Below are 22,186 nucleotides of genomic sequence, written 5' to 3'. Positions count from 1 at the left end.
TTCAGTGGTTTAAATAGCATCACATCAACATCCAAGGTTTAATTATGACTGGGAAGCTCCAGCTCTTATAAACCAGCTCTGTCTATACAACTATAACAACTAAAACAAGGAAAAACATTTTTCTAGGAAGCGTTATTGTTTTCTACAAATGATTCAAGGAAATGGTGTTTACATATTAAAAGTATCATTCTGCAAATCACAAAATCCTATGGATGATGGATGGATGGATGGATGGATAGATAAAAAGAAAGACAAATGGATGCATGGATGACTTCATTAATCCCCAAAGCAAAATGTATTTGTCATGGCAGCAGTTACAGAAACACAGATCATTAAAATACACAGTTAAATAATGAGCAGCCCTGACATAGTTAACCAAGCTGCAGTAGTTTGTAAAGAATGAAATCATTAAATAGAAGTAAAATGTAAGTAGTGTGCCTGTCTCATGCACAAGGGAGGGGGGGAGGGCAAAGTGCAAAGTTTCTATGTCCACGTTCCTGAGAAATGATTCATTGAGTTCAGCTCCGGTGGAGGTGAATTAAAAAAGTCTGATTCCAGTCGGCAGGAACGACCTCCTGTACGGTTTCCAGTGATCCAATCAGATTTCACCACCACCTCCCTCAGCCAATCGGGTTGTTGCTGTTGACTCTCTTCTCCTCTCGCTCGCTGTCAGCTGTCATTTCATCGTGACCCCTCCTCCAACCCCAATCACCTCCAGTCTTCATATCCAAAGCCCTGGTCGAGCCCAGCAGGATCCATCCATCATCCTCTTCAGACCTTCAGGATCCCAACCACCACCAGTGTCTGGACCCTCGGGGGGTTCCTGCTCTGTACGCACGGCCTCACCCCGTCTCTCACATCCCAACACGCTCTCGTCTATATCACATCATCGTCTCCTCTGCTCTGTGCCTGGCGATAAAAATGTATTATCAATTAAAGTCTCTCCTAAGTGAAACATCCGCAGCTTGATTACACTTTATAATGGCTGCATTGTTGATGTTAACCAACGGCTGTTTAGAAAGATGGACGACGTGACAGGCTGGCTGCGGCCGAGGCTCGTCTCCTCCATGTTACTGGAAAGGACATGAACTGAACTATTAGGAAAACCGAACGGTGAACACATTTTTTTCAAAGACCGTTTCTGTCGTTTTAGACTTTTTACACGTGTTTATTTTCGTCGTACATTTGTTTTTTGTCCTCGGTGTATGAAGGCAGCGTTGAATACTGGAGCGATCACACAACTTATTTTCTTTGAGCTGAAAATCTACTATTTGATGAATATCAGCAACATGCACATTTAATAAATCCTTTGAGTTTGGGTCCAGTCTGAGCTGTGTTTAATTTCAGGATTTGGTTGAGTTCACTTGGTCAATTTCAAAATCCTATTAAGGAATTGGACTTTCGCTCTCTCTCTGCGGATCTCCCTCTGTCACTGGGTGCCAATAGAATGGAACGGCTGGTCACAGCTCACTAATGGACAGTAACGCATGAAATAAAGCAAAGACTTGGTAAAGCTGAGCCACTGGGAGGACGCTGCGTTTGAGGAGCATGATGACCTTCTGTGATGGTGGCCCTCTGAAATATGAGAGTGTGAATGGTCAAGTACGGCTGTAAAAAAAAGGTTGGGGGTTTATCTGGCACCGATTATAAAAAGCTTGGCATGGACTTACATAAAAAGCTGATTTTTTTTGTGAGATGATAAAGTATCACTGACTGGTCGTTTGGTAAAAGACAGAAACAGAGAGAGGCAAACAGAAGGGTCGAGACGCAGCGAGGAAAAAAGAGAAAGTATGATGGAGGGATCTGGAGGAGGTGAAGGGAAGCTGACATCCATCAGTTCTCTGTCCTTAATCTATCCGAGCAACGCGGAGCTCAGCCCATTTCTCCCTTGACACAGCCACTCACACACAGACACACACCAGATATCACAGACCCTCAGCAATTGGCTCTGTCGTGGCCTCTCACCCCTTAAACCAGAGTCTGTGTGTGTGCGTTCGCCTGCGTGTCTGTAAAACCGAGCTGTAAAACTCGAAAATCAATTTACAGCTGCTAATGTTCTCCTTCTTTCTTTCTAACTCATATTCCACCAGCTGCTGTGTGTGTGTGTGTGTGTGTGTGTGTGTGTGTGTGTGTGTGTGTACTTCTACAGATATGTTTTAGTACTTAACAGAGTGAGGACAATTTGAAAAAAGTGAGGACATTTTCGTCGGCCCTCACTTTTTAAAAGAGCGGTCAGATGGTCTTGCTTTTATATCTTTGTGGTGGATGAATTTGAAAAATCTCACTCGCTTAAATAAGCACGTTGACAAAAAACTCAAAATCAAGGATATTTTAAATCCCAATAGGAAAAGTAAACCTGTGTATAATTGTCATTGTTGTTGATGTTTCTGGTGCATGCAGAGTTTTTGAAAATCGGAACTTTGGCGAGAGGCTCAAAGGAAAAAGTTAGTTTAGTAAAATATCCGCATTAGTGTAAACGAGGCGTAAAGTGGAACAACAAGATTGTGTGTATGTGTGTGTGTGTGTGTGTTTGCGAGAGCAAGGGACAGGGATATATTTATATCAATGGATTCAGACATTTTTCAGTTGCTAAACTATATCTAAATTGTTTTCAGAGCTCCTTTATTGATGCTGTGAAACAGTCGTCTGTTTATCTCTCGGATCTCACCCAGGAGACCTTGTGTGTTGCACTTAATATGAATTGTGAGTGTGTGTTTCACTGATATCTGCTGGCACATTTCAGAGGTTCAGAGAAAGGTTTTAGTGAAGTGGCACAATAGGAAAGTTAAGTTTTAATTCAGTCATTTATTCTGAATCTGATCACAATCTTCACTTTCCGGGGGCTCGGCGTCCAGATACAACAACAACTCCAAAGATAACGCCGCTGTCTCAAGTGAAGGAAAAGGAAATGTAAAGAATCTCCCGTGGTGATAAATTTTAGAAAGGGATGTGATTCACAGATGGAATCAGGATGCCTGACAGGCAGAGAGGCAAAGCAGGTAATGACAGTCTGCAGAGTTGTGAGGGCACAATGTGCAGCAGGAATCCAAGGTGTCAAAATGACAGACTTCCTGTACATGGGGATCAGAATAGGAGAATAGAGGTTAGTTAGAAGTTACAGTAGTTTCCAAGATAGAAAGTTTGACTGAATGTGAAAGTGGTTTCTAGAGATGTCACCTACTGATTATTTATATATGTGTTTCTATGATTTAGAATTTCTTTGCAACCTCTTCGAACAACTTTGAGTCACTGGCAAGTTATTATTTGCTTGAGACGTATTACTGGAAAATAAAGCCTGTCTCTGAAACATTTGCAGAATCTTGTCTGTGCCAAAGACCAAAATGTGCAATGTAAACATGAATAACATGATATTAGACTCACATAAAATCAAATGAGAGAAAGAGAGAGATGCAAACACAAATTCATAAAGCAGCATAATGGTGATTAACCCACTAGATATTTATTAAAATATCTAATTACAAAATATATAGTTTTTGGGCGGGATTAAAATCCATTTGCAAGTCTTAAAATGTGTCTTTACTTTTCTTTTCAATCTTTCTAGTTATTATTGCTGAATGTATTTCGGAAATAACAAATATCTGTTGTTCCTCCTAGTCCTGGATGTCAGCAAATGTTTTTCTTCTCGTTGTATTAGATTCAAATTGTCTTTATATAACCACATTGTGTTACCAGCATTATAAATATCACTTTTCATCTGTTTTTGCAGATTGGAGAGTCCAGCCTACGAGGTGATGCAGCTGTACTTTGAGGTGGACAACGTGATCAACCTGGTGCCGACCCAGACTCTCCACTGGAACGTGGAGTACCCAGCCGGCTCCCAGACGGCTTCCAGGCAAACGGAGAAAGTGTCACACCTCTACATCAGCAACGCCGACATACAGGGCATCGTGCCGCTGGCTGAGGTAAGTGATGACTGGAGAGATGAGCCCAGATACAGATATCTGCCAGCGTAGATGCTGACTGACTGAAATGTGCACTGCTGGGTATCAGCAAACATTCCTTATCCTGGAATTGACACCATCTTCAACCCTCCATTTCCCTCCTCGCTCTAACCTTCTTGCTGACACGCCCAGACCCCCCCCCCCCTTCCTTCAGGGTGATCAAAGCTGTAAAGGTCAGCTTGTTTACCCCCCCTCCTTGCTACAGGCCTCCTGGTCACACACACACAGCAGGTTTCATAACAAGCAGCCTCGCAAATTTGTTCTCACAGCCACGCAGGTAAAGAACATATACATATGCATGTAGATCGACAGTTGCTCAAATCACATGCAAATGCCAACACACGGGTTCACATTTACAACTGCCACCCTCCACTCACATTCACACACACACACCTTCACTCGTGCTCCACCTCTTCTCCTGTGTGTTCGTGGCGCTGTCAGGTGTCCTGCTGAGACTCAAACACGTTTGCCCCTAAAGGTCCTAAAAGGCTGTTTTCCATATAGAACCAAATCCTTTAGTTTTACCCTTTGTTCAGTGACTGAACCTAAAAGCACAAACACCTCAGTAAAAAATTGTTTACTGCACAACAAAAGGAATTAAAATCTCAAATGAAGTTATTTGTTTTGCATATGTGGAATAAAAAAGGGAATGAAGTGATTACATTAACAACATCAGTGTGGCGGTTCATTAATCTCCAAGTGCATGGCATCTAATTTATATACACTAGTCTATAAGTCCAGCAGATTCAAAACATCTATTGTTCTGAAATGATGAAACACACTTTTTGGTTCTTTATCTTTGTTTCCCTCTACATTTGTGCTGTAAGAGAAAGCAAATCACTTAAATTAAACTGGGAAAATTTCATTTTTCATTTAATTGAAAATGGCAACAGCACATGGAAGAAAAACAGTTATCAAGTAAAATAAACATGTAATTTTATAAAATGCAATTAAATATATGCAATTACTGGACTATTTTGCATTTTTGTCATCAACATTCCCCGTATTTGACAAGGTCAGGAAGTTGAATTTAGAGCCGTCTGACTGGAAAACAGAACAAACCATAAAAATTATGTCCAGGTCTTCATGATGCTGTAGAGTTTCTAATCAGTTAATATAATAATACTCCACCATCGTTTTGTACGTTTACAAAGCAGAGCTGAAACATCCCTAAACAGAGAAACCTACAAAGTGAGGAGGAGGAGGAGGAGGAGGAGGAGGAGGAGGAGAAGGAGGATGCTTTTCAATATGCTCCCTGTTCCATTACCACTGGGGTAGAGCCAGTGATAGCCCTCCTTCAAACAGCAAAGCCCCAGTGAGAAAACTCAATTTGGTTCAGGGCTTGTGCAGCTCCCGTCTCTTTCACACAGAGAGGAGCCATCATTTCAAACCGTGCTGCTTTGGGGATTCTGCTTTTCTTCAATGGGGCAGCGTGAACGGAGCCGAGGGACGAGTGATGCTAACATCTCATTCCCCTGCATTCCTCACACCAATACAATTAGTCAAAGGGACTTTTCAGTTATTTGCTCTTTGATATTTGTTTTCTTGAGGTTAATACAATAAAATCACTAATTCAAGTGTGAGCCTTGAGTTTTTGATTTATTCATTTGTATTTAATTTAGCTGTTACCAGTGCGTTTTCTCTCCTGTGTGTTTCTTTGTTGTTTGGTTTGTAGGCAAGATTATGCAAAAACGATTAGACAGATTTCCCCAGAATTTGGTGGACGGGTGAGATTTGGTTGTGGAGTATTTTTTCTTTACCTGTAGTTTTCTCAAGAAATCATTTATGGCTCTTAATGAAAAAATCCACCATGTTTAGGGGACTGATATTCATGAGTGTGTGAAAAAAGGTGCAGATCTAAATAAAAATCCACATTTATTGAATTTAAATGTGGTTTCACATCGGGGGGTGTTGGGCCTTGTTGGAGGTATTTTCTCCACTGAGTCAAATATAAATACATTTAAAACGTATCGAAAGTAACTTCTTATGAAGTTTAACGCCACTCTGCCATTTGTTTCTTTCAAAACACATTTGTTATTTTATATAAACCTAATTTAATGGTGACATCTATTCTGATACTTCTAAAGCCGTGCACACACAGAAACACACACACGTACGTGGAAATGTCTTTATATACACACAGCAAAACACCCAGCCTCACTTTGTCTGCCTCCATCTCTTTTTTCTGCCTCCTCTTTGGGTAAAAGCATCCAGAAATGGCTGCTATTACAAGCTATTTGGGGTTCCTGATTTGTTTACCAGAACTACTGACCAGGTGTTGCTGACAGAGGTCTGTGTGATAAGTCTCTGAGATGAAAGCTCCGGCTCTTCAGGGATTTTATATGAGAATAACGAAAAAAGGAGGGAAATTATGAGCGGGCATCTTCAAAGAGCGGCTGGATGTGAAAGCTTTCACAAAGTCCCGCTCCTTCTCGAGCAAATTCCCTCAATTGGCGACTGGAACAAAAACGCAACATCACAAGTGCCACCATGTTACAAAGATGCGGGAACTTTGCAGCTTTTACATATTTAAACGGCCTAAAAAAACCAAGCAGCATCCGGAGCACTCGGCTTTGAAACGTAATCCCTCTGTCAGATCTGTGTGAGTGATTTCAGCTCTGTCTCAGCCCATCATCCACCATCTCCCAAATCACAAGTCAGCTTATCAACAGCACTGATGTGGCAGTGCAATAGGTCTTCTCTCTATTTTACGAGGCAAAAATGAAAACCAGAACACCGCCTGTCATTACCAAGCCCTCGCTGACATTTTCCTCCTAATTCGGCACATCCATTAAGGTGCCGGTCTCTTGGCTGAACGGGAAAGAAAGAAGCCCTCTTCAGGAAACGAGGGATTATTAGCAGTAATTTGTCTCATGTGGGGGCTGAAAAATAGGTTTAATCTTGTGGATGAGAGGGAGAGGAGAGGAGAGGAGGAAGAGGAGAAGAGGAGAAATGGAAGAGGGGAGGTAGGAGGGAGTAGGAATACGTGATTTCAAATTAGAATAAAATATATCATTGAGTGTATTCTCTATGTTTTCATGTGCATTGTCCTAATTCATTTGAAGTCAGTGACACTATAATACATCTTGTCCATAAAATCCCCATCAGAAACTTAGAACTATATTTGCTAAGTGATGTATGACCTCAGTTTCTAACCCTCAACCACCAAAATAAACAGAAATGTAATTGTAACAGATTTCCTTTGCCGCTCCTGTCACTTCCTCCCAAAACAGAGGTTTTTATGCAGATGAAGTTTTGAATCTTTCAGATTGGTGAAACTCCCCACTCTGAAAAGTAGACTGGGAGTCAGTGTGTGAGTGGCAGCAGCTCGTCACTGAACAGAATTGATTCAGCTTGGTGCTTTTCACAGTGAGAAGCTTCCTTCTTATTTAACTCCAACAAACCTTCTCTAATTTAATTCTGTGTTCGTTTCACACAGGAAACAAAGAACGTTTTTCATTGAGAAAATGTTGTGCCGACACAACCATCTGGCCACAGGGCTTCAAGAAAAAAGATCATATCTCACACGTAGGCTGTTGTCTAACTCTCTGTACTCATTGATCCAATTGGCAAAGTTCAGCAGTGTTAAGAGCATGTACTTTACATAAAGATGGACAACATGACAGCTGTGTGTAAACAGCAACCTCCTCCATGTTAGCAGAGGGGACATGGACCAAATAAAAAGTCAATATCTAATCATTTTTTTCTAGATAGCATTTATCACACTGATGTACATTGATGGGATTTTGTTTAAACATCCCTGGGTCCACATCATCACTGTATTTGACTCAGCAGCCATGTTTAGGATATTTTAACTTAATTTTAAACAGGAGGAAGTGGAGATGCATCCTTATATTCAGTCTATGGTTGAAAGTGTCCAAGTTTCAGCACCATGGACAGCGACACACTGTGTTCTCAGTTCAGAATCTTGTGTTTGTGTTGACGTTGTGATTATTTGACAATGAAAAAAGTTCGGTGTATGAATCTCGGACTGGTTTACAGGAAGATGCATCTCTGGTCTATAACTGAAGAGAAAATACAAGAGGAAAGTAATGGAGGCAGATGAAAAGAGAAAGAGGGACAGAACCACCGATCTTTAGTAGCCTGGGGAGAGCAGGATGAAAAGGGAGGTCAGAAATGTACCTGCTATTCTTTCCCTGCTCTCAGAGATGTTTTAGCAGCTGATAAATTGGATCAGTAATAATGTTGTTTTAAATTCCATTCAAGCCCCATCACACACCTCTGGAACCAGGCTGCTTCCTCCCTCTCAGAGCGAGGCTGAGAGAAGAGAGCGACAGACACAGACATGTCATTTCTAATTTTGTATTGAATCAGCAGCATTATAGTACATTAGACTGTAAGTTTAAAGAGATGATTATTGACACCTTATATTGTAATTGAATATATTATTATGGATATATTGGGTATGATATTGAATCCTGTGACCATTATCTTCATCTTTGCAAGTTTTTGGTTATATGCTCATCTTCTGTTGTGGAAAATGGGAGATGAGGAAGACAATAGAAAATAACTTATTTTCTTCCTCTTCATCTTGTTCTTGTCTCGACTGTTTTAAAATTGAATTGATTTTTTTGGGACTTATTTTTTATCACTCTGGCCTCCTGTTTTGTTTTTGCCCTGTTTTGACTCTTTCTCATCATCTTTTCACCGCTTTCACTCATTTTTGAGTCACCCCCTTTTCGCTTTAAATTCTCCTCTCCTCTTCCTCATCTTGTCTTCTCTGTCTCCTCCTCCCTCTCTCGCTCTTGCTCTCTTTCTCTCTCTCCTTCATCCCTGCCCCCTCTTTCCTCTGTTTCACCTCTCTGAGGCTTTGCTCTGTAATTAATTCTTAATTGGAACACTTGTTTATCTTTGTAGCTTGAAGATGCCTATGAATTTCCTCCTCTCGATGTATGTGTTTGTGTGTGTGTGTGTGTGTGTGCGTTTGTGTATGTGTGTGTGTGTGTGTGTTAGTTATGCTAAGTGAGTCCTTTTTCTGCCTCCTCTGATTGTTTTTTGTAAAAGGAAGTCAATGTGTAGGAAGAGGAAACTAAATAGTTAATAATATCTTGAGGGGAGCACACATGCACACACACACACACACACACACACACACACACACACACACACACACACACACACACACACACACACACACACACACACACAGTTTTCAAGCTTAATTTACCATTGTCTTTATTAAAAACTTCATTTTCTTCCTCTACCAGTTTTTTTCTTTTTAATCTTTATGTCTCAATCTTTTATTTTTGAATTCCCTGATTTGCTTTATGTGTGTGCTTGTGCACATGTGTGTGCACGTCGCCACTAGTCTAAATACCTGAGCCTGCTGATTTACTGATATTAAGCAGGACACCGTGGAATCGATCCAACAAAAACTCTTTGCAGGTCGTCTCAGTTTGTTTTAACACCGTCTGTGAGCAGCATTTGTCTTTTAAAGGTAATTAGTGAACATGGACGGATCAGCCACAACGTTAAAATCAATAACTTGCCTATATAAATATATTTAGACATATACAATTTTGTTCGACTGCTTCAATAGCTTTCCTAATATTCATTCAGAGGACACACACAGAGGAAATCTCCCCTGTGGGCCCTTTCCTGTAATTAACCTGCAGGTCTCCTCTTTACTCACCACTGTATTCATCTTTACAGTTTGCAGAAAAAACTGCAAGTTTTCATCTTTGCTTTTCCTCACCCGGGCCCTTGCTTCTCTTCACATTTAGTATTTGCTTGTTACCGGCCTGCGAATGCCAAGTTAATCAACACACATGACACATCCCCCTTTATATGTGTGGGTGTGTGTGTGTGTGTGTGTGTGTGTATTTGTGTGTATGCGTGTGTGTGAATGTATTTGGGTCACTGAGAACTTGCGTGTCCTGGGCTGCAGGTTCATTTCCATATCAAGCGACTGTGGTTTGCGCCAATCAGTCAACAGCAATAGGGAGAAAAAGGAAGATGCAGGGGGGGTGTTTAAAGCGAGAAAAATAAGTTTAGAAGTAAGTAAGAAGATGACAAAAGCTATAAGGCTGAAGGAGGGCACGATACTTTCTAAGTAAATGTTAAAAAAAGGCAGTAGATTCATGCAAAGTCAATGAGACAAGCGAGATAAAGGCACATTTGCTCTGGGCGCAGTGTATTGAGAGGAATAAGCTTTGGTTCCTCTTTAAACTTTAAAGTTGTACAAGAAATTTGCCTGATTTAATGCAAATGCCAGTCAGCTTCAAGCATCCTCCTTGTCACTCATTGTATATTTAGCAAAGCAAATAAAAAAATCTCTACTTCTTTGTAGCCGTAACAATAACACACGTAACCAAAATAGTCGTGAAAAGTAGATATACAAAAGCTGACAGAACTTTGTGAGGACAACACTGGTGGGTGGAAGAACTGGATAAAAATGCAATTTCTATCTTCTTTGTTATGTTAAATTTCCTGTATCAGCGCACAACTACTGTTTATTTTGTACACGAGGCAGGAATTCAAGTTTTTCTGAAAGTGGGATGAAAGAAAACTAGATGCTGCGGTTTGTAAGCAGTTATTCCAACATTCTCTGTCTGACTTTACACAATGAAAAGTTAATCCCCTTTGATGTCTCTGTCTTGTCGAGTTAAAAACATGAACGTGTTCTGTGAATCAAAGTCGAATTTTGGGTTCTTTAGGTTCTAAAGGGTCAACCAGCAAAAGCAACGTGTTTTCTTTTCAAATTCTATTACTATATAAAATGTTATCAGTCCAAAAACAGTGAGGAATAACTCTTCCTGAGCAACAGTCTGGTTAATATATGCAGGTTTTTAATCCAAACAAAACAAAAGTTCCTTTTGAGGGAGAAAACTAAAAACAGTGGAATCACCCACTTCAGTTTGCGGTTTCGATGCCAACTTGAAATCGATGATTCTGCATGAAAATGAAAGCAGCACCAGAGCATGAGGAGAGATAAACCAAGACAAAATGACAAGTGGAGGGAGACTAAATACTCGTCTTCTGACAAGATTTACTGATTTGACTTTTGCTTCTTTTTTTTTCTTTTACTGCAACGAAATCACAAAGTGAGAACAGCCTCCTTCATGCTCAGTTACACTTAATCCCACCCGGGAGCTGCTTAGTCCAACCACAGTGTCCTCATGGGCCGTGAGAGCAGCTGTGGTGCAGCTGGAGACTGGAGTGCTGTTCTCAAGTGTACGTGAAGAGCTAAAGGGGGGGGGCGGGGAGTCGTGCCACCAGGGTAATGGCTCAGAGTTAAGACTAGCAACTGTTTATGGTCCCAGCGTTTTGCAGCATTTGGGTCAACAGCCGTCTCACAAATTAATCAAATGATAAAAACTGGAAGTAGAAAGGCAGAGTAGAGCCCAACAGTCCCCATATGAAACCATTTTTAAATGCACTAGATCCAGATTTTTGTTTGGATCCAGATCAAATTGCACACTCTCTTAGAAATAAGTCCCATAAATATGATAACAAACTATCAAAATACACCCTATTTCACGAAGAAAGTGAAAATTCTGGATCTAACCCTTTATCCAGATTCTTTCTTTGCCCATTTCCAACCCTCTCCCCAAGTTTGGTGGAAATCCGTTCAGTAGTTTTTTCTGTAATTCTACTGACAAACAAAGAAAAGGATGGAGTTGAAAACACAAACCTCCTTTTCAGAGGTAATAAATAAGAAGGTGAGGTCGATGGGAAATTAAAACAAACTCCAAACAGAGCAAGAGATGGATAGAGATGGTAAACAGGAAGTGTCACTCTAACCCAGTTGAAGCTGAAAACCTGCTTTATTTGAAATCAGCCTCGTTACAAAGGAAAGACGTGGGCGAGAAACAGACAGAGAGACGGACGACAAGAAAGAGGGAGAATGGGGAGAAAGAACAATTTGACTAGTTTAAAATAGGCAGGATGGGGGTGGGGGGTAGGAAGAAAGGGGAAAGGGAGGGTGTTAAATTGATAGACTTAGGAAGGAAAGAGAATAGACAGAAAAGAGCGGGATGGGTCTGACTAATTGATAGAAGCGAGAAGGGGGAGTCAAAGGGAGAGAAGGATGGGAAAATAAAGAGAGGGGGAGCACGAAAAGGAGGAAATTAGACAAGCTAAGATGGTACAAGTGGACACAGAAGGGAGAGAGAGGGAGACGGAGAGAGAGAGAGGCGGGGGGAGGCTGGTGAAGGTGCAGAGCAGCATGTAATAGTCCCCTGGACGTCCTGGGCCGCACAGAGGAGGAGAGAGAGGAGTGAGAGACACAGAGACAGAGGAGGAGAGAGAGGAGTCGAGAGGAGTCGAGAGCAGGGCAGTTCTAATGCAATTAGGGGTCTTGAAATTGAAAGTACAATTCTCCCTGGGATCTTAGCAAGAGTGGTGTGTGTGTGTGTGTGTGTGTGTGTGTGTGTGTGTGTGTGTGTGTGTGTGTGTGTGTATAGGCTGTTAGCTTTCATATCTACCAAACGTCTTCATCCCTCCTCCCTCGTGTTTTATCTCTTCATCTCTCCCTCTCTCACTTTGACTGTTCAAAATGACTCCCTCCTTTTACTGTCCCCTCCCTCCATTCAATTTCTTGTTTTTTTTTATCTCTGCTCCCGTCCCTCCCTCACCGCTGGCTCCTCTCTGGCTCCATTCATCCATTTCTGTTCCTCTGTTTCCCTCTGTCTCTCAGCTTTTTTAATACATTTCCTTAATTTGTGACGAGAAAAAAACAAATGTCAGCTTCTTTTTACTTTTTGTTATTCAGGCATTTAGCGGACGCTTATCTGTTTTTATATATTTGCATTAGAAGTACAAGTTTCATTTTGGATCAACAAACACGGAAGAAGATGAGTGTTGAATTAATTTGGATCCCTTTGGAAATAAATGTTTTCAGATGATAAATTAACCAATTTTGTTGATACTGTAAACTTCATTTGATGTAATTGTATTTCGATGAATACTGAAAAACAAATATAATAATATAATAGAACTTTAATAAAACATTGGGTAAGTACTTCCCTTGTCAAACTTTGATAATTTTGCAGGTTAACTTTAATAAAACACTTAAATTATAAAGTATCGGTTATTGCTGATATGATTATTTAAAGTTGGTTCAGTCACAAAACTTTGCAACTACACGTGTTTATACAAGTACACATACACATAGAATTGTATATATATATATACTCACCCACCACACACACCTGTAAACCTGCTCACTTGTGCAGATTTCCATCGAGCTAATCATGTGGCAGTGGAGCAATTCAAAAGATCCGGTCAAGAGCTGCAGTTAATCAAACATTGGACTGGGTGAATCCATGTGATCTCAGTGGTTCTGAATGTGGGACAGAGACCGGACTGGACTGATGACTCTCGATTTCTGCCCCAGGCTGCAGATGGACGGGTCAGAACTTGACTTGACCTCTGTGTCAACAGTCCAGGCTGCTGCTGGACTGTGTTACTGTGGGGAAGTGCTTCATGGCACACTGGGCCCAATAACACTCATCAGACACAGTTTAAAAGCTGTGCAGGAGTTTTGCTGCTGACCATTCGTATGCATTTATCTCCAGAATTCATCATCATGATATTGCATCATGTCAGGACCTCTGTGGTCTCCCCAGTCACCTGATCTGAATCCAATACGTCCGACAGACCTTTGGGATTTGGTATAACAAGGGATTGTGAGCATGGATATGCAGCAGACGAATCAGCAGCAGTTGTGTGAACATGGAGCCGGATCTCAAAGGGATGTTTCCAGCAGCATCTGAAATCAACGCCACAAACAACAATCCGGCTGGTTTGTGAGCAAAGTTTGTCCCAATCCAGTGTTTGTCTGGTGTTTCTAATAAACTGCTCACCCAGTGTACATACACACAAAGACTCAATATTATTTCCACCTATATTTTCCTTGATAATTTGTGTTGGAGGAAAGGCTCAAACAATGCCCGACTCCCTGGCTAATTACTTGCTCTAATTAGCAGTGTGCATAATCACCACTGGCGAACTGGAACGCCGTCCCCGAGACCACTTATCCATTTGGCCCCGTTACCACTCGTGTCCACAGGTGTGTTTGTGCGCACAATAGCCTTTTTGCGTGTGTGTTTGTCAGGCGATTCAACCTTTGATTATCGTGCTGGCAGCGAGACAGGAAGGAAGTAGGTTAGCCGTGCGATAATTGCCCCAGCAACAGGGTGATTGACTCCCAGATACCCCCACTGGCTCGTTAGCATCTCGTTAGCAGCAGCAATTAGGATCATGACAGACAGGCAGGTGGGACGGCGAGGGAGAGCACGACATTGGCGGTAGAGGTGAAGAGGTTTAGAATACATTAGAGCCACTAAAGAGAGAGAGAGAGAGATACAGAGAGGCTGTGGAAACTCAGGATAAGTGACTGACGGGTGGGATTTGATCTCCAGTTTATCTAACAACTTTCAGCTGATCAGTTTGACTCTGGATCACTGCTGTGGCACAACTACACAGAAATATGTTTCTGAAAAATAATAGAGCAAAATGTTTTAACTTTGCAATAACATTCAATCAAATACAAGATAATACAATTTTTCAAGTAGCAGTAAATGTTGTGATTAGTCTGTTAAGTCGTTTCATTTGTTTGCTTGAATCTTTGATTAATATTTTTTCTAAATAACAGTTAACGCCCAGATTACAATGAGATGAAATTCAGATGGAGAGATGGTGCATTTTATTTTGAATACAACTCTGCTATGCATGGAGACATGGGGACAGGAAGTAGTTCAGATTTGTCCGTAAACATTGTTAACAGTCTGTAAGTGGAATTTTAAAACGTTTCAAGTAATACTCTCGCGTTCATGGGTTATCCCTTGATATGCCCCATTCAAAATCATACTTAAAATATTTAAATGCATCTCATCCCTCATGTCAAACTTCCAAATGTTATCATCTTTCTGAATAAGTGCTCAATCTAATGTGATGTGAAGGACTAGTAAAAGTTAAAATCATAAAATCAAATGTACTTAGAGAATAAACTAGAAAGAGAAACTAGAAAACTTGAGAGCTCATAAGAGCTTTGTTAGTGACTGAAATCATCTTATAGAAAAATGTATTAAACATGTATTAAACCTTTTATTTTTGGAGCAAGCAGAGATTATGTGTCTTATCTCTTTGATTTTAACTTACAGAGCAGCTACTGTTTTTACAGTGTGAGTGTTAAATGTGTGTTAAATGTGTGTTAAATTTGAGTAATACCTTGCTTCCGACTTGAAACAATCACGGCCTCACAGTGTTGTCCACCCACCAGCTGCATGTTCATTACCTTGAAGTCATCAATTGGACATGTTTCATCACAGAGTGTGTGGTTGAATTTGTCACACAAGGATGAAGTGTAGCTTAAAAAAAACACCTTCCCGTCCTCGGCTCATCAAACCTGTACTCCCACACATATCACACAGAGCATTGTTCTTACAAACACGCCAAGTGGAATACTTGTTTAAACACAAAACAATTGATATAATTAAAATGAAGCTGTTGTCTGCTTGATTTTGCCAGTGTTATGAAAGAACACACAATTCACTGGTGGAGGAATTACCGTGAGAGAACCATGGAAGATAGAATGGAAGTCAAATGTCTACATTCATATGCAGGGGTGTGATATGCAGGCTGGTACATTGTACGACGTAAACTAGAGATGGCTAACCCACTGGATATTGTTGTGGTAGATGTAGTGATCCCAAGCGACAGCAGCATCAAAATGTAACATGAGAGGCTTGAGACCTGCCGAGGAACTGAAAGAGGAGCTGGAGAAGATGTGGAAGGTGAAGGCAGCAGTGGTGATGGTGGTAATCACACTTCAAACTGGGAGATGCTGCAGCAGATTCCAGGAACAACATGTGAGACCTCTGTCCAGAAGAAGAACAGCTAACATGCTGCTCAGAACCCACACACATATTTTTTTTATCCATACTTATACGTGGCAAATATACATTCCTATACTTTTTGTGCATTTAAAGTGCACAAAATGCAACTCCAAGGTGTGATTGTGCGGTGAAAGCAGATCGAAACTCAATCAATGTGTTTCCCAAGAAAATGTGGGAATAGAAAATCGTGGATACGTTGCATTAATATTCTCTAAAATCCACAGGGACAGCGGCACGGCTTATAAAGGTCTTAAAATAACTCTGAGTGAAAGAGTGGGAATTTGGCACACGCTCGGTTAGTAATGATTAGTCTGAAGTCTTATAGATCACAAGAAACATTTCAGCGTTTGGCCGGAGCCTGAAGTAATTACTCTGTCTAACAAATAGATTTGATACTATTACACAAACACACACACACACACACACACTTATATACTCTCTAGTATAAAAAATGGCGTAGACACACACACTATAGCACACACACACACAATTCTGTTGCAGCCAAATAAATGAGCCGACACTCCTCGGGCCTAATAGTCTGGCTGTAATTAACATTGTCATAGTGATAATAGCCATTTATCCCTGACATATCACACACACACACACTCACACTCACACACACACACACACACACACACACACACACACACACACACACACACACACACAGAGTCCAAACCTCTATCTTGTCTAGGCAGCTAGCCCAGCTGTCATCTCCCTCATCAGTCTCCCTCCCACCTCCTCGCCCTCCTCAGTATTCAGACCTCATGATCCTTCTTTTCCTCAGTCATTCCTTCATTCTCTCTCTCTCCCTCTCTCCCTCTCCCTCTCCCTCTCCTCTCTCTCTCTCTCTCTCTCTCTCTCTCTCTCTCTCTCTCTCTCTCTCTCTCTCTCTCTCTCTCTCTCTCTCTCTCTCTTCGACCATCCCTTTAGTCAGTCCTTCCTTTGACCAGCCTTGTGACGACTTCCTGTCTTTTTGGCAGGCTGCAACAGAACATAGTCAGCAGGACACCAAGTGTTTGTTGTTTTCTTTCAGTGAAGTAGAGAATTGTTCTCATTTGTTGAGTCAAAAACTAGTTTTCATCCACCTCAGCAACAAAGAGTGGTGCAGCTCTAGCAGACGGGGGGGGATGCACAGGGAGAATCAACAGGCAGGGCAGGTTAAGAGGCTCCTCACCAGTTGATCCTCAAGACGTCAGATTGCTACAAGCGGCGCATTAATCAGGTGAACAAACAGAAGCAGCGGGACCTCCACTGGGTCCTTGCTTGGTTCAGGCTGACTCAGCTCTTTTTCCCATCCTGTCATAGTTCATATGGGGAATGCACTTGCTCCCATCGAAGCTCCCACGGGTGTGTTAAAGGTTCAGTGTGTAAGAAGTAAGTGAAAGGGATCTATAGGAAGAAACTGAATATAAAATAATCCTAGTGATGTTTTCACTGGTGAGTTTCATCTAACTTGTAGTTTTCTATACCCTAGATGAGCACTTTATATTTAAATACTTTATATTTACATCGGGAGCACGTCCTCTCTACGGAGGCCGCCATGTTTTTTTACAGTAGCCCAGACTGGACAAACTAAACACTTTTGAGTTTGTGTGAAGGTTTCCACATGTTCTCCTTCATGTTTGGAAGTGGATGGTGAGGTGAGGGGTATTTAGCTGCAATATGCAACCTCACCACTAGATTTCACTAAATTCTACACACTGGACCTTTAACTGCAGCGGAAAGCAACTGAGCTGTGCACTAACAGAACCCTGGTCTGAAATAAGTGGAGGAGTATTTCCCTGTGATTTTAAGGCTGCATTATGACTACTACATGGGGAGCAGCTCAGTGTACATACACTCACATAAAAGAGAAGCTTTCTCTCTGACTACCTTTCAAATGTGTCCTTATAATAACAATCCACTAAGGTGCTGGTGCCTGACTTTTACAGGGAATTGGAGGTGGCACTCTGAGTGGTTTATTGCATGTTTCACTAGCAAAGTGGTTTCAGACACATGCTAAATGCACTTGTTTTACAGGCTTAAGCTTAGATCATCGAAATAGAGCGCATGATGTCATCAATATCATTTTTTGATCATTATATTATATATTTTTATAAGCAGTTACCATGAGAACCAGTTTTTTAGGAAGTAGGTGAAAAAAAATGTGCTGCATCAGACACACACACTACACTTTGTTGTGCTTCTACACACCCACTTTTAATGTCTCTTCACCTTGACATGTTAACACAACCACAAAGTATGATACATGTACGCAGACACACTGTCTGTTTTCATAGACATCAGGGATTGATGCGATATTGATGATACTATAGTTTGCGCATTAGAAAGGCAGCCTCTAATTATTTTAGTAAACAGTATTGACTTTTCGTGGCACCGGGCGGCCGCTCTGCTGAATCACAATATCAGTTCGAGTCGAGGTTAATTTACTTCAACACGACCCAAAACACAAACAAGCAGTTTCGAGGTCCTGTGTGCAAGACTGTGTCCAAGAAGAGAGAGAAATGAAAAACAAGCAACGTTTGTAACATCAAGGCTTCTAGATGACGCTGAGCCACACGACAACAATCAGCGATCGGTAAAGTGAAGGCTGAAGCTACAGTGAAGGTTTGATTCTTGAACTTCTGGATTCAAGCAGTCGCCAAACAGCTATTTTTTCTTAATTGGAATCACTCACCTTTGGGATTTGGGCAAATTTCATTTCCTGTTGTCTGCAACGAACATACTTGACTTAATGGAGCATGAAGAAAATCACAGTGTAATCTTTTCAAAATTTTCATTGGAGGAAGAGTCATTATTATTATTATAATAATAATTGTTGTTGTTATTATTATACAACCAACTAATCTTTGGTTATGTAGGAGTCGAGGGTTCACGGTAAATAACTTTTTCTTTTGCGTTTCCTGTTGTTTCCGCCTGAGAATACTTCACATGTCATACGACTTTCTGTTTCTTAATTCTGTAAACGGGGTATGTCTATTGCAGAGGAATAATAATCACACTGATTCTGTTACACACTCACACGCACATGTATAAATATACTTTTCAATAATTACTTTCCACTCCAGAAAAAAGGGTGCGCACACAGAGTTTACATCCTATCTCCTCCCATCAGTGGATTCTTTGTTATTCATATAGCTTTAGCAATCAGTGCTATTTAACTTCTGTTTAAATCATCAGCGACTGAAGAGTTTCTCTAAATTGTCTCTCAGAGCTACAGAGACCACTAACTTTTGGAAAGAAATAAATTTAATTTAATTTTTGTATTTTGTGTAGAGACTGTGAATAACAATACCGGTTCTAATCAAACTATGATAATTGAATAAAAAACAACATTAGGTTACACAACAGGAAGCAAAAACGACCAACTTAGAAAACTGGAGGTGTAATGAGTTGTTTGAAATAAATCACTATTTTGATTAATTAACAGTCTGAGCCTCGGGGCTTTTTATTCCACCTGTCTCCCAGTGTGTGTATTGATTAAATTTTGATTATGCATAAAATTATTTCACTTTAAAACAGTTGGGATGTAAACTATTACAATTCGGTGGAGTTGTTATAGTCAGAACGGGAAGTGCATTAGGTTTAATCTAATACTTATCAAATCAACAGACACACACACACACAGACACACACATACACACATTTTACTGACAAACAGGTGAGGAAACGACAAGATAAGATTTTCCCAGGTAAAGGGACAGTTATCTTATTAAGGTATTTTACACATTTATATACACACCACCTCTGTGCTTTCATGTGCTAAATAACCTTTAAGTGATGGTTCTATTTGCTCTATATGGTTCTTTTCTCTTGACTCTTAATCATTTCATTCTCTTCCATTCTATTATATCCACTGCTTCACCAAGCATATCTTTGCACATACAGCATATGAAATCTACATGTGCTGTTAAATTGGTCAGACTAACACCTTTACAAAGTACATAAAGTAAGTTTATAACTGTGCGGCGAGATAAGCAGACTTCAAACACCCTCAATTAATGTGTTAGCTCAGCTGTAAAAATTGAATTAGAGCAGTAACAGGCTGAACATTTGATTTGCAAACATTCACATCTTCACTGACTTTATTACTTAATTAATGTTATATATAATGTAATAAACAAGGTGTATGAACGCGTGACCTGTAATTTTCTTTTCAGCTGTCTGCTGCAGCCTCTCAGTGAAGATGTGTATATGCATGTTTCAATGCTAGTGTAATTGTTTGTCCTCCTCTCGATCTCTCCCCCTCTCAAACATGCTTTTTTCTGTGTATCCTCTTGTATCCACTCAGTCTTACAGTCTTTTCATTCTTTCCTGAAATCAGGGACACAAAAACCCTCACATAATAAGCCTCCATTATAACTCTGCACTCTTCTTTCCTGTATAACACTCAGAAGAACACACTATAAGTATTTCACAGCGTTGGCCGTGATCAAACATTGAATAATCCTCCTATTACACTGCTCTTTCTTGAACAGTTTTTAAACCAACATGTCCATTTGCACCCTCTTATCTTTTCTTTTATATATTTCTGCAATTTCTTTTTTTCCCTTTTTTCTGTTAGTAGCAAAGGTTTTAGTGTAGAAATGCTAGAATGTATACAAAATGGACGATGAGTCTCAGTATTAGGGATGTGAACACTGTCATCTTGCACGTGTGTGTGTTTGTGCATTTACTAGAAACACAGCTACAGATTAAATGGCAGAACTCTCATATTGACAGAAAGAGATTTCTGGGTTTGTGTGTGTGTAAGTATCAGACAGAGAGAGAGAGAGAGAGAGAGAGAGAGAGAGAGAGAGAGAGAGAGAGAGAGAGAGAGAGAGAGAGAGAGAGAGAGAGAGAGAGAGAGACTGAAAGAGAACTGCTTACATATTCTTATTGTAAGTCACAGTAACAATTGAATTTGTACAGAAGAGCAAAAAGCTCCAGTTTTTCACTGTGTCAACTCTTTCACAATACTGGCTTTGTGCTTGACATCGTGCGTGCTTATGGGTGTATATGTGTGTAAGTGTGTATTTGTTGTGTGCCATTTTGTGTGGTCTCGCTCTAGTTGCTTCACTTTAAATCGCCGACACCTTACACACACAAACACACGCAGTCTTGTCTCCATGACGTCAGAGGACGTGACATTGACTTACATTTCTTTTCTGGGAACTCACTCTTACCTTAACCTTAACCTAACCCTAAAACATGTAAACCTTTAACTTCGGTCCCCATATGGAGGACAAGTCCACATAACAGATTTAGGTACACACACACACACACACACGCACACACACACACACACACACAAACACAAACACAATCACACACAGTGAACATGCATGGCCAAACTTAATTTCTCTCTACAACACAAACGTATTTGTCAGTACATGCCGGATGCATAAGTGCACACACACGTTTATTCTTTCTGTTGCTCTCTCTTTTCTTCTCACATCTCTGTTCCTCTCTCTCTACACACACACACACACACTCACACCTGTGCAGGAGCCTCCATGCAGTCGTCCATTCATACATCTTCACACTTGACACACAGGACCTCAGCAGACACACACACACACACACACACACACACGCTGGCAGCCACACTCCCTCTGAGCTTATCTCGGTGCAGTGTGGAGCAGCTTTTGAAGGCAGTAGGGAGCCAGTTGTTGACGAGCCACTTAATAATTCCCTTGGACAGGCATGAAATTCTTCCCTTTTCTCTCTCTGTCTCTCTTTCTGTCTCCTTTGCTCTCGCTCTAATATTCCTTTTCCTGCTGTGTTAGTGTCTGTTGTTTTTATTGACTTTTTCTCTATTTCAGTTATTTTGCTGCGTATAATTTAGTTTCTCTCTCCTCTGGTCCTCTCTCTGTTTGTCAGTCTGCTCTCTCTCTTTCTTTGCATTTCTCTCTCTGTGATCAATCTTGAAAGCTCAAGTTGTTAACATGAAGGTTAATAAGGCACTTGTAATTACATCCTTGCTGTTGAATAAAGTAGAGCTGATAAGGCCGTTTTTTGCAGCAGTCAACCCGCATAGTCTGTAAATAAATACTACTGCTGTGCATTGTACAGAAATGAAACAGGTACAGTTCCTACCATCTTGCGCTCTTGATGACATTTGGAGCCATAGTCTGCGCAGTAGATACACGTGCTTGACCAATCACGAGTCAGTCTCATCTTGCAATTATGACGATTCTCCGCATTACATAACATTAAATAACTAATCATAACCAAACTCTTCAGAAACTTGAACACTTGAACAAACATCTGTGCGATAAGTTACTACAATGACCATAAAACATCTTTGAGAAACATCGTTAATGTGTACCTTGACATTTTGATGTGGTCCATTTCCCAACCACTAACATAGAGGAGGAG

The 22,186-nt window shown here is 40.7% G+C and overlaps 1 protein-coding gene across 1 annotated transcript in view; it reads left to right on the top strand.

Moving 5' to 3' along the window:
* Positions 1-22,186, top strand: part of si:dkey-215k6.1 (transmembrane protein 132C) — a 150,266-nt gene that overhangs the window by 89,625 nt on the left and 38,455 nt on the right. The window contains exon 5 of the mRNA XM_061071928.1: positions 3,728-3,923. Within this exon, the coding sequence (XP_060927911.1) occupies positions 3,728-3,923 (196 nt within the window). The remainder of the gene's footprint in view (positions 1-3,727; positions 3,924-22,186) is intronic.

The sequence above is a fragment of the Limanda limanda genome, chromosome 5 (assembly GCF_963576545.1).
Source record: "Limanda limanda chromosome 5, fLimLim1.1, whole genome shotgun sequence".
Lineage (NCBI taxonomy): Eukaryota > Metazoa > Chordata > Actinopteri > Pleuronectiformes > Pleuronectidae > Limanda > Limanda limanda.
Note: the sequence above shows the minus strand (reverse complement) of the source record. Positions and strands in the feature narration are given on the sequence as shown.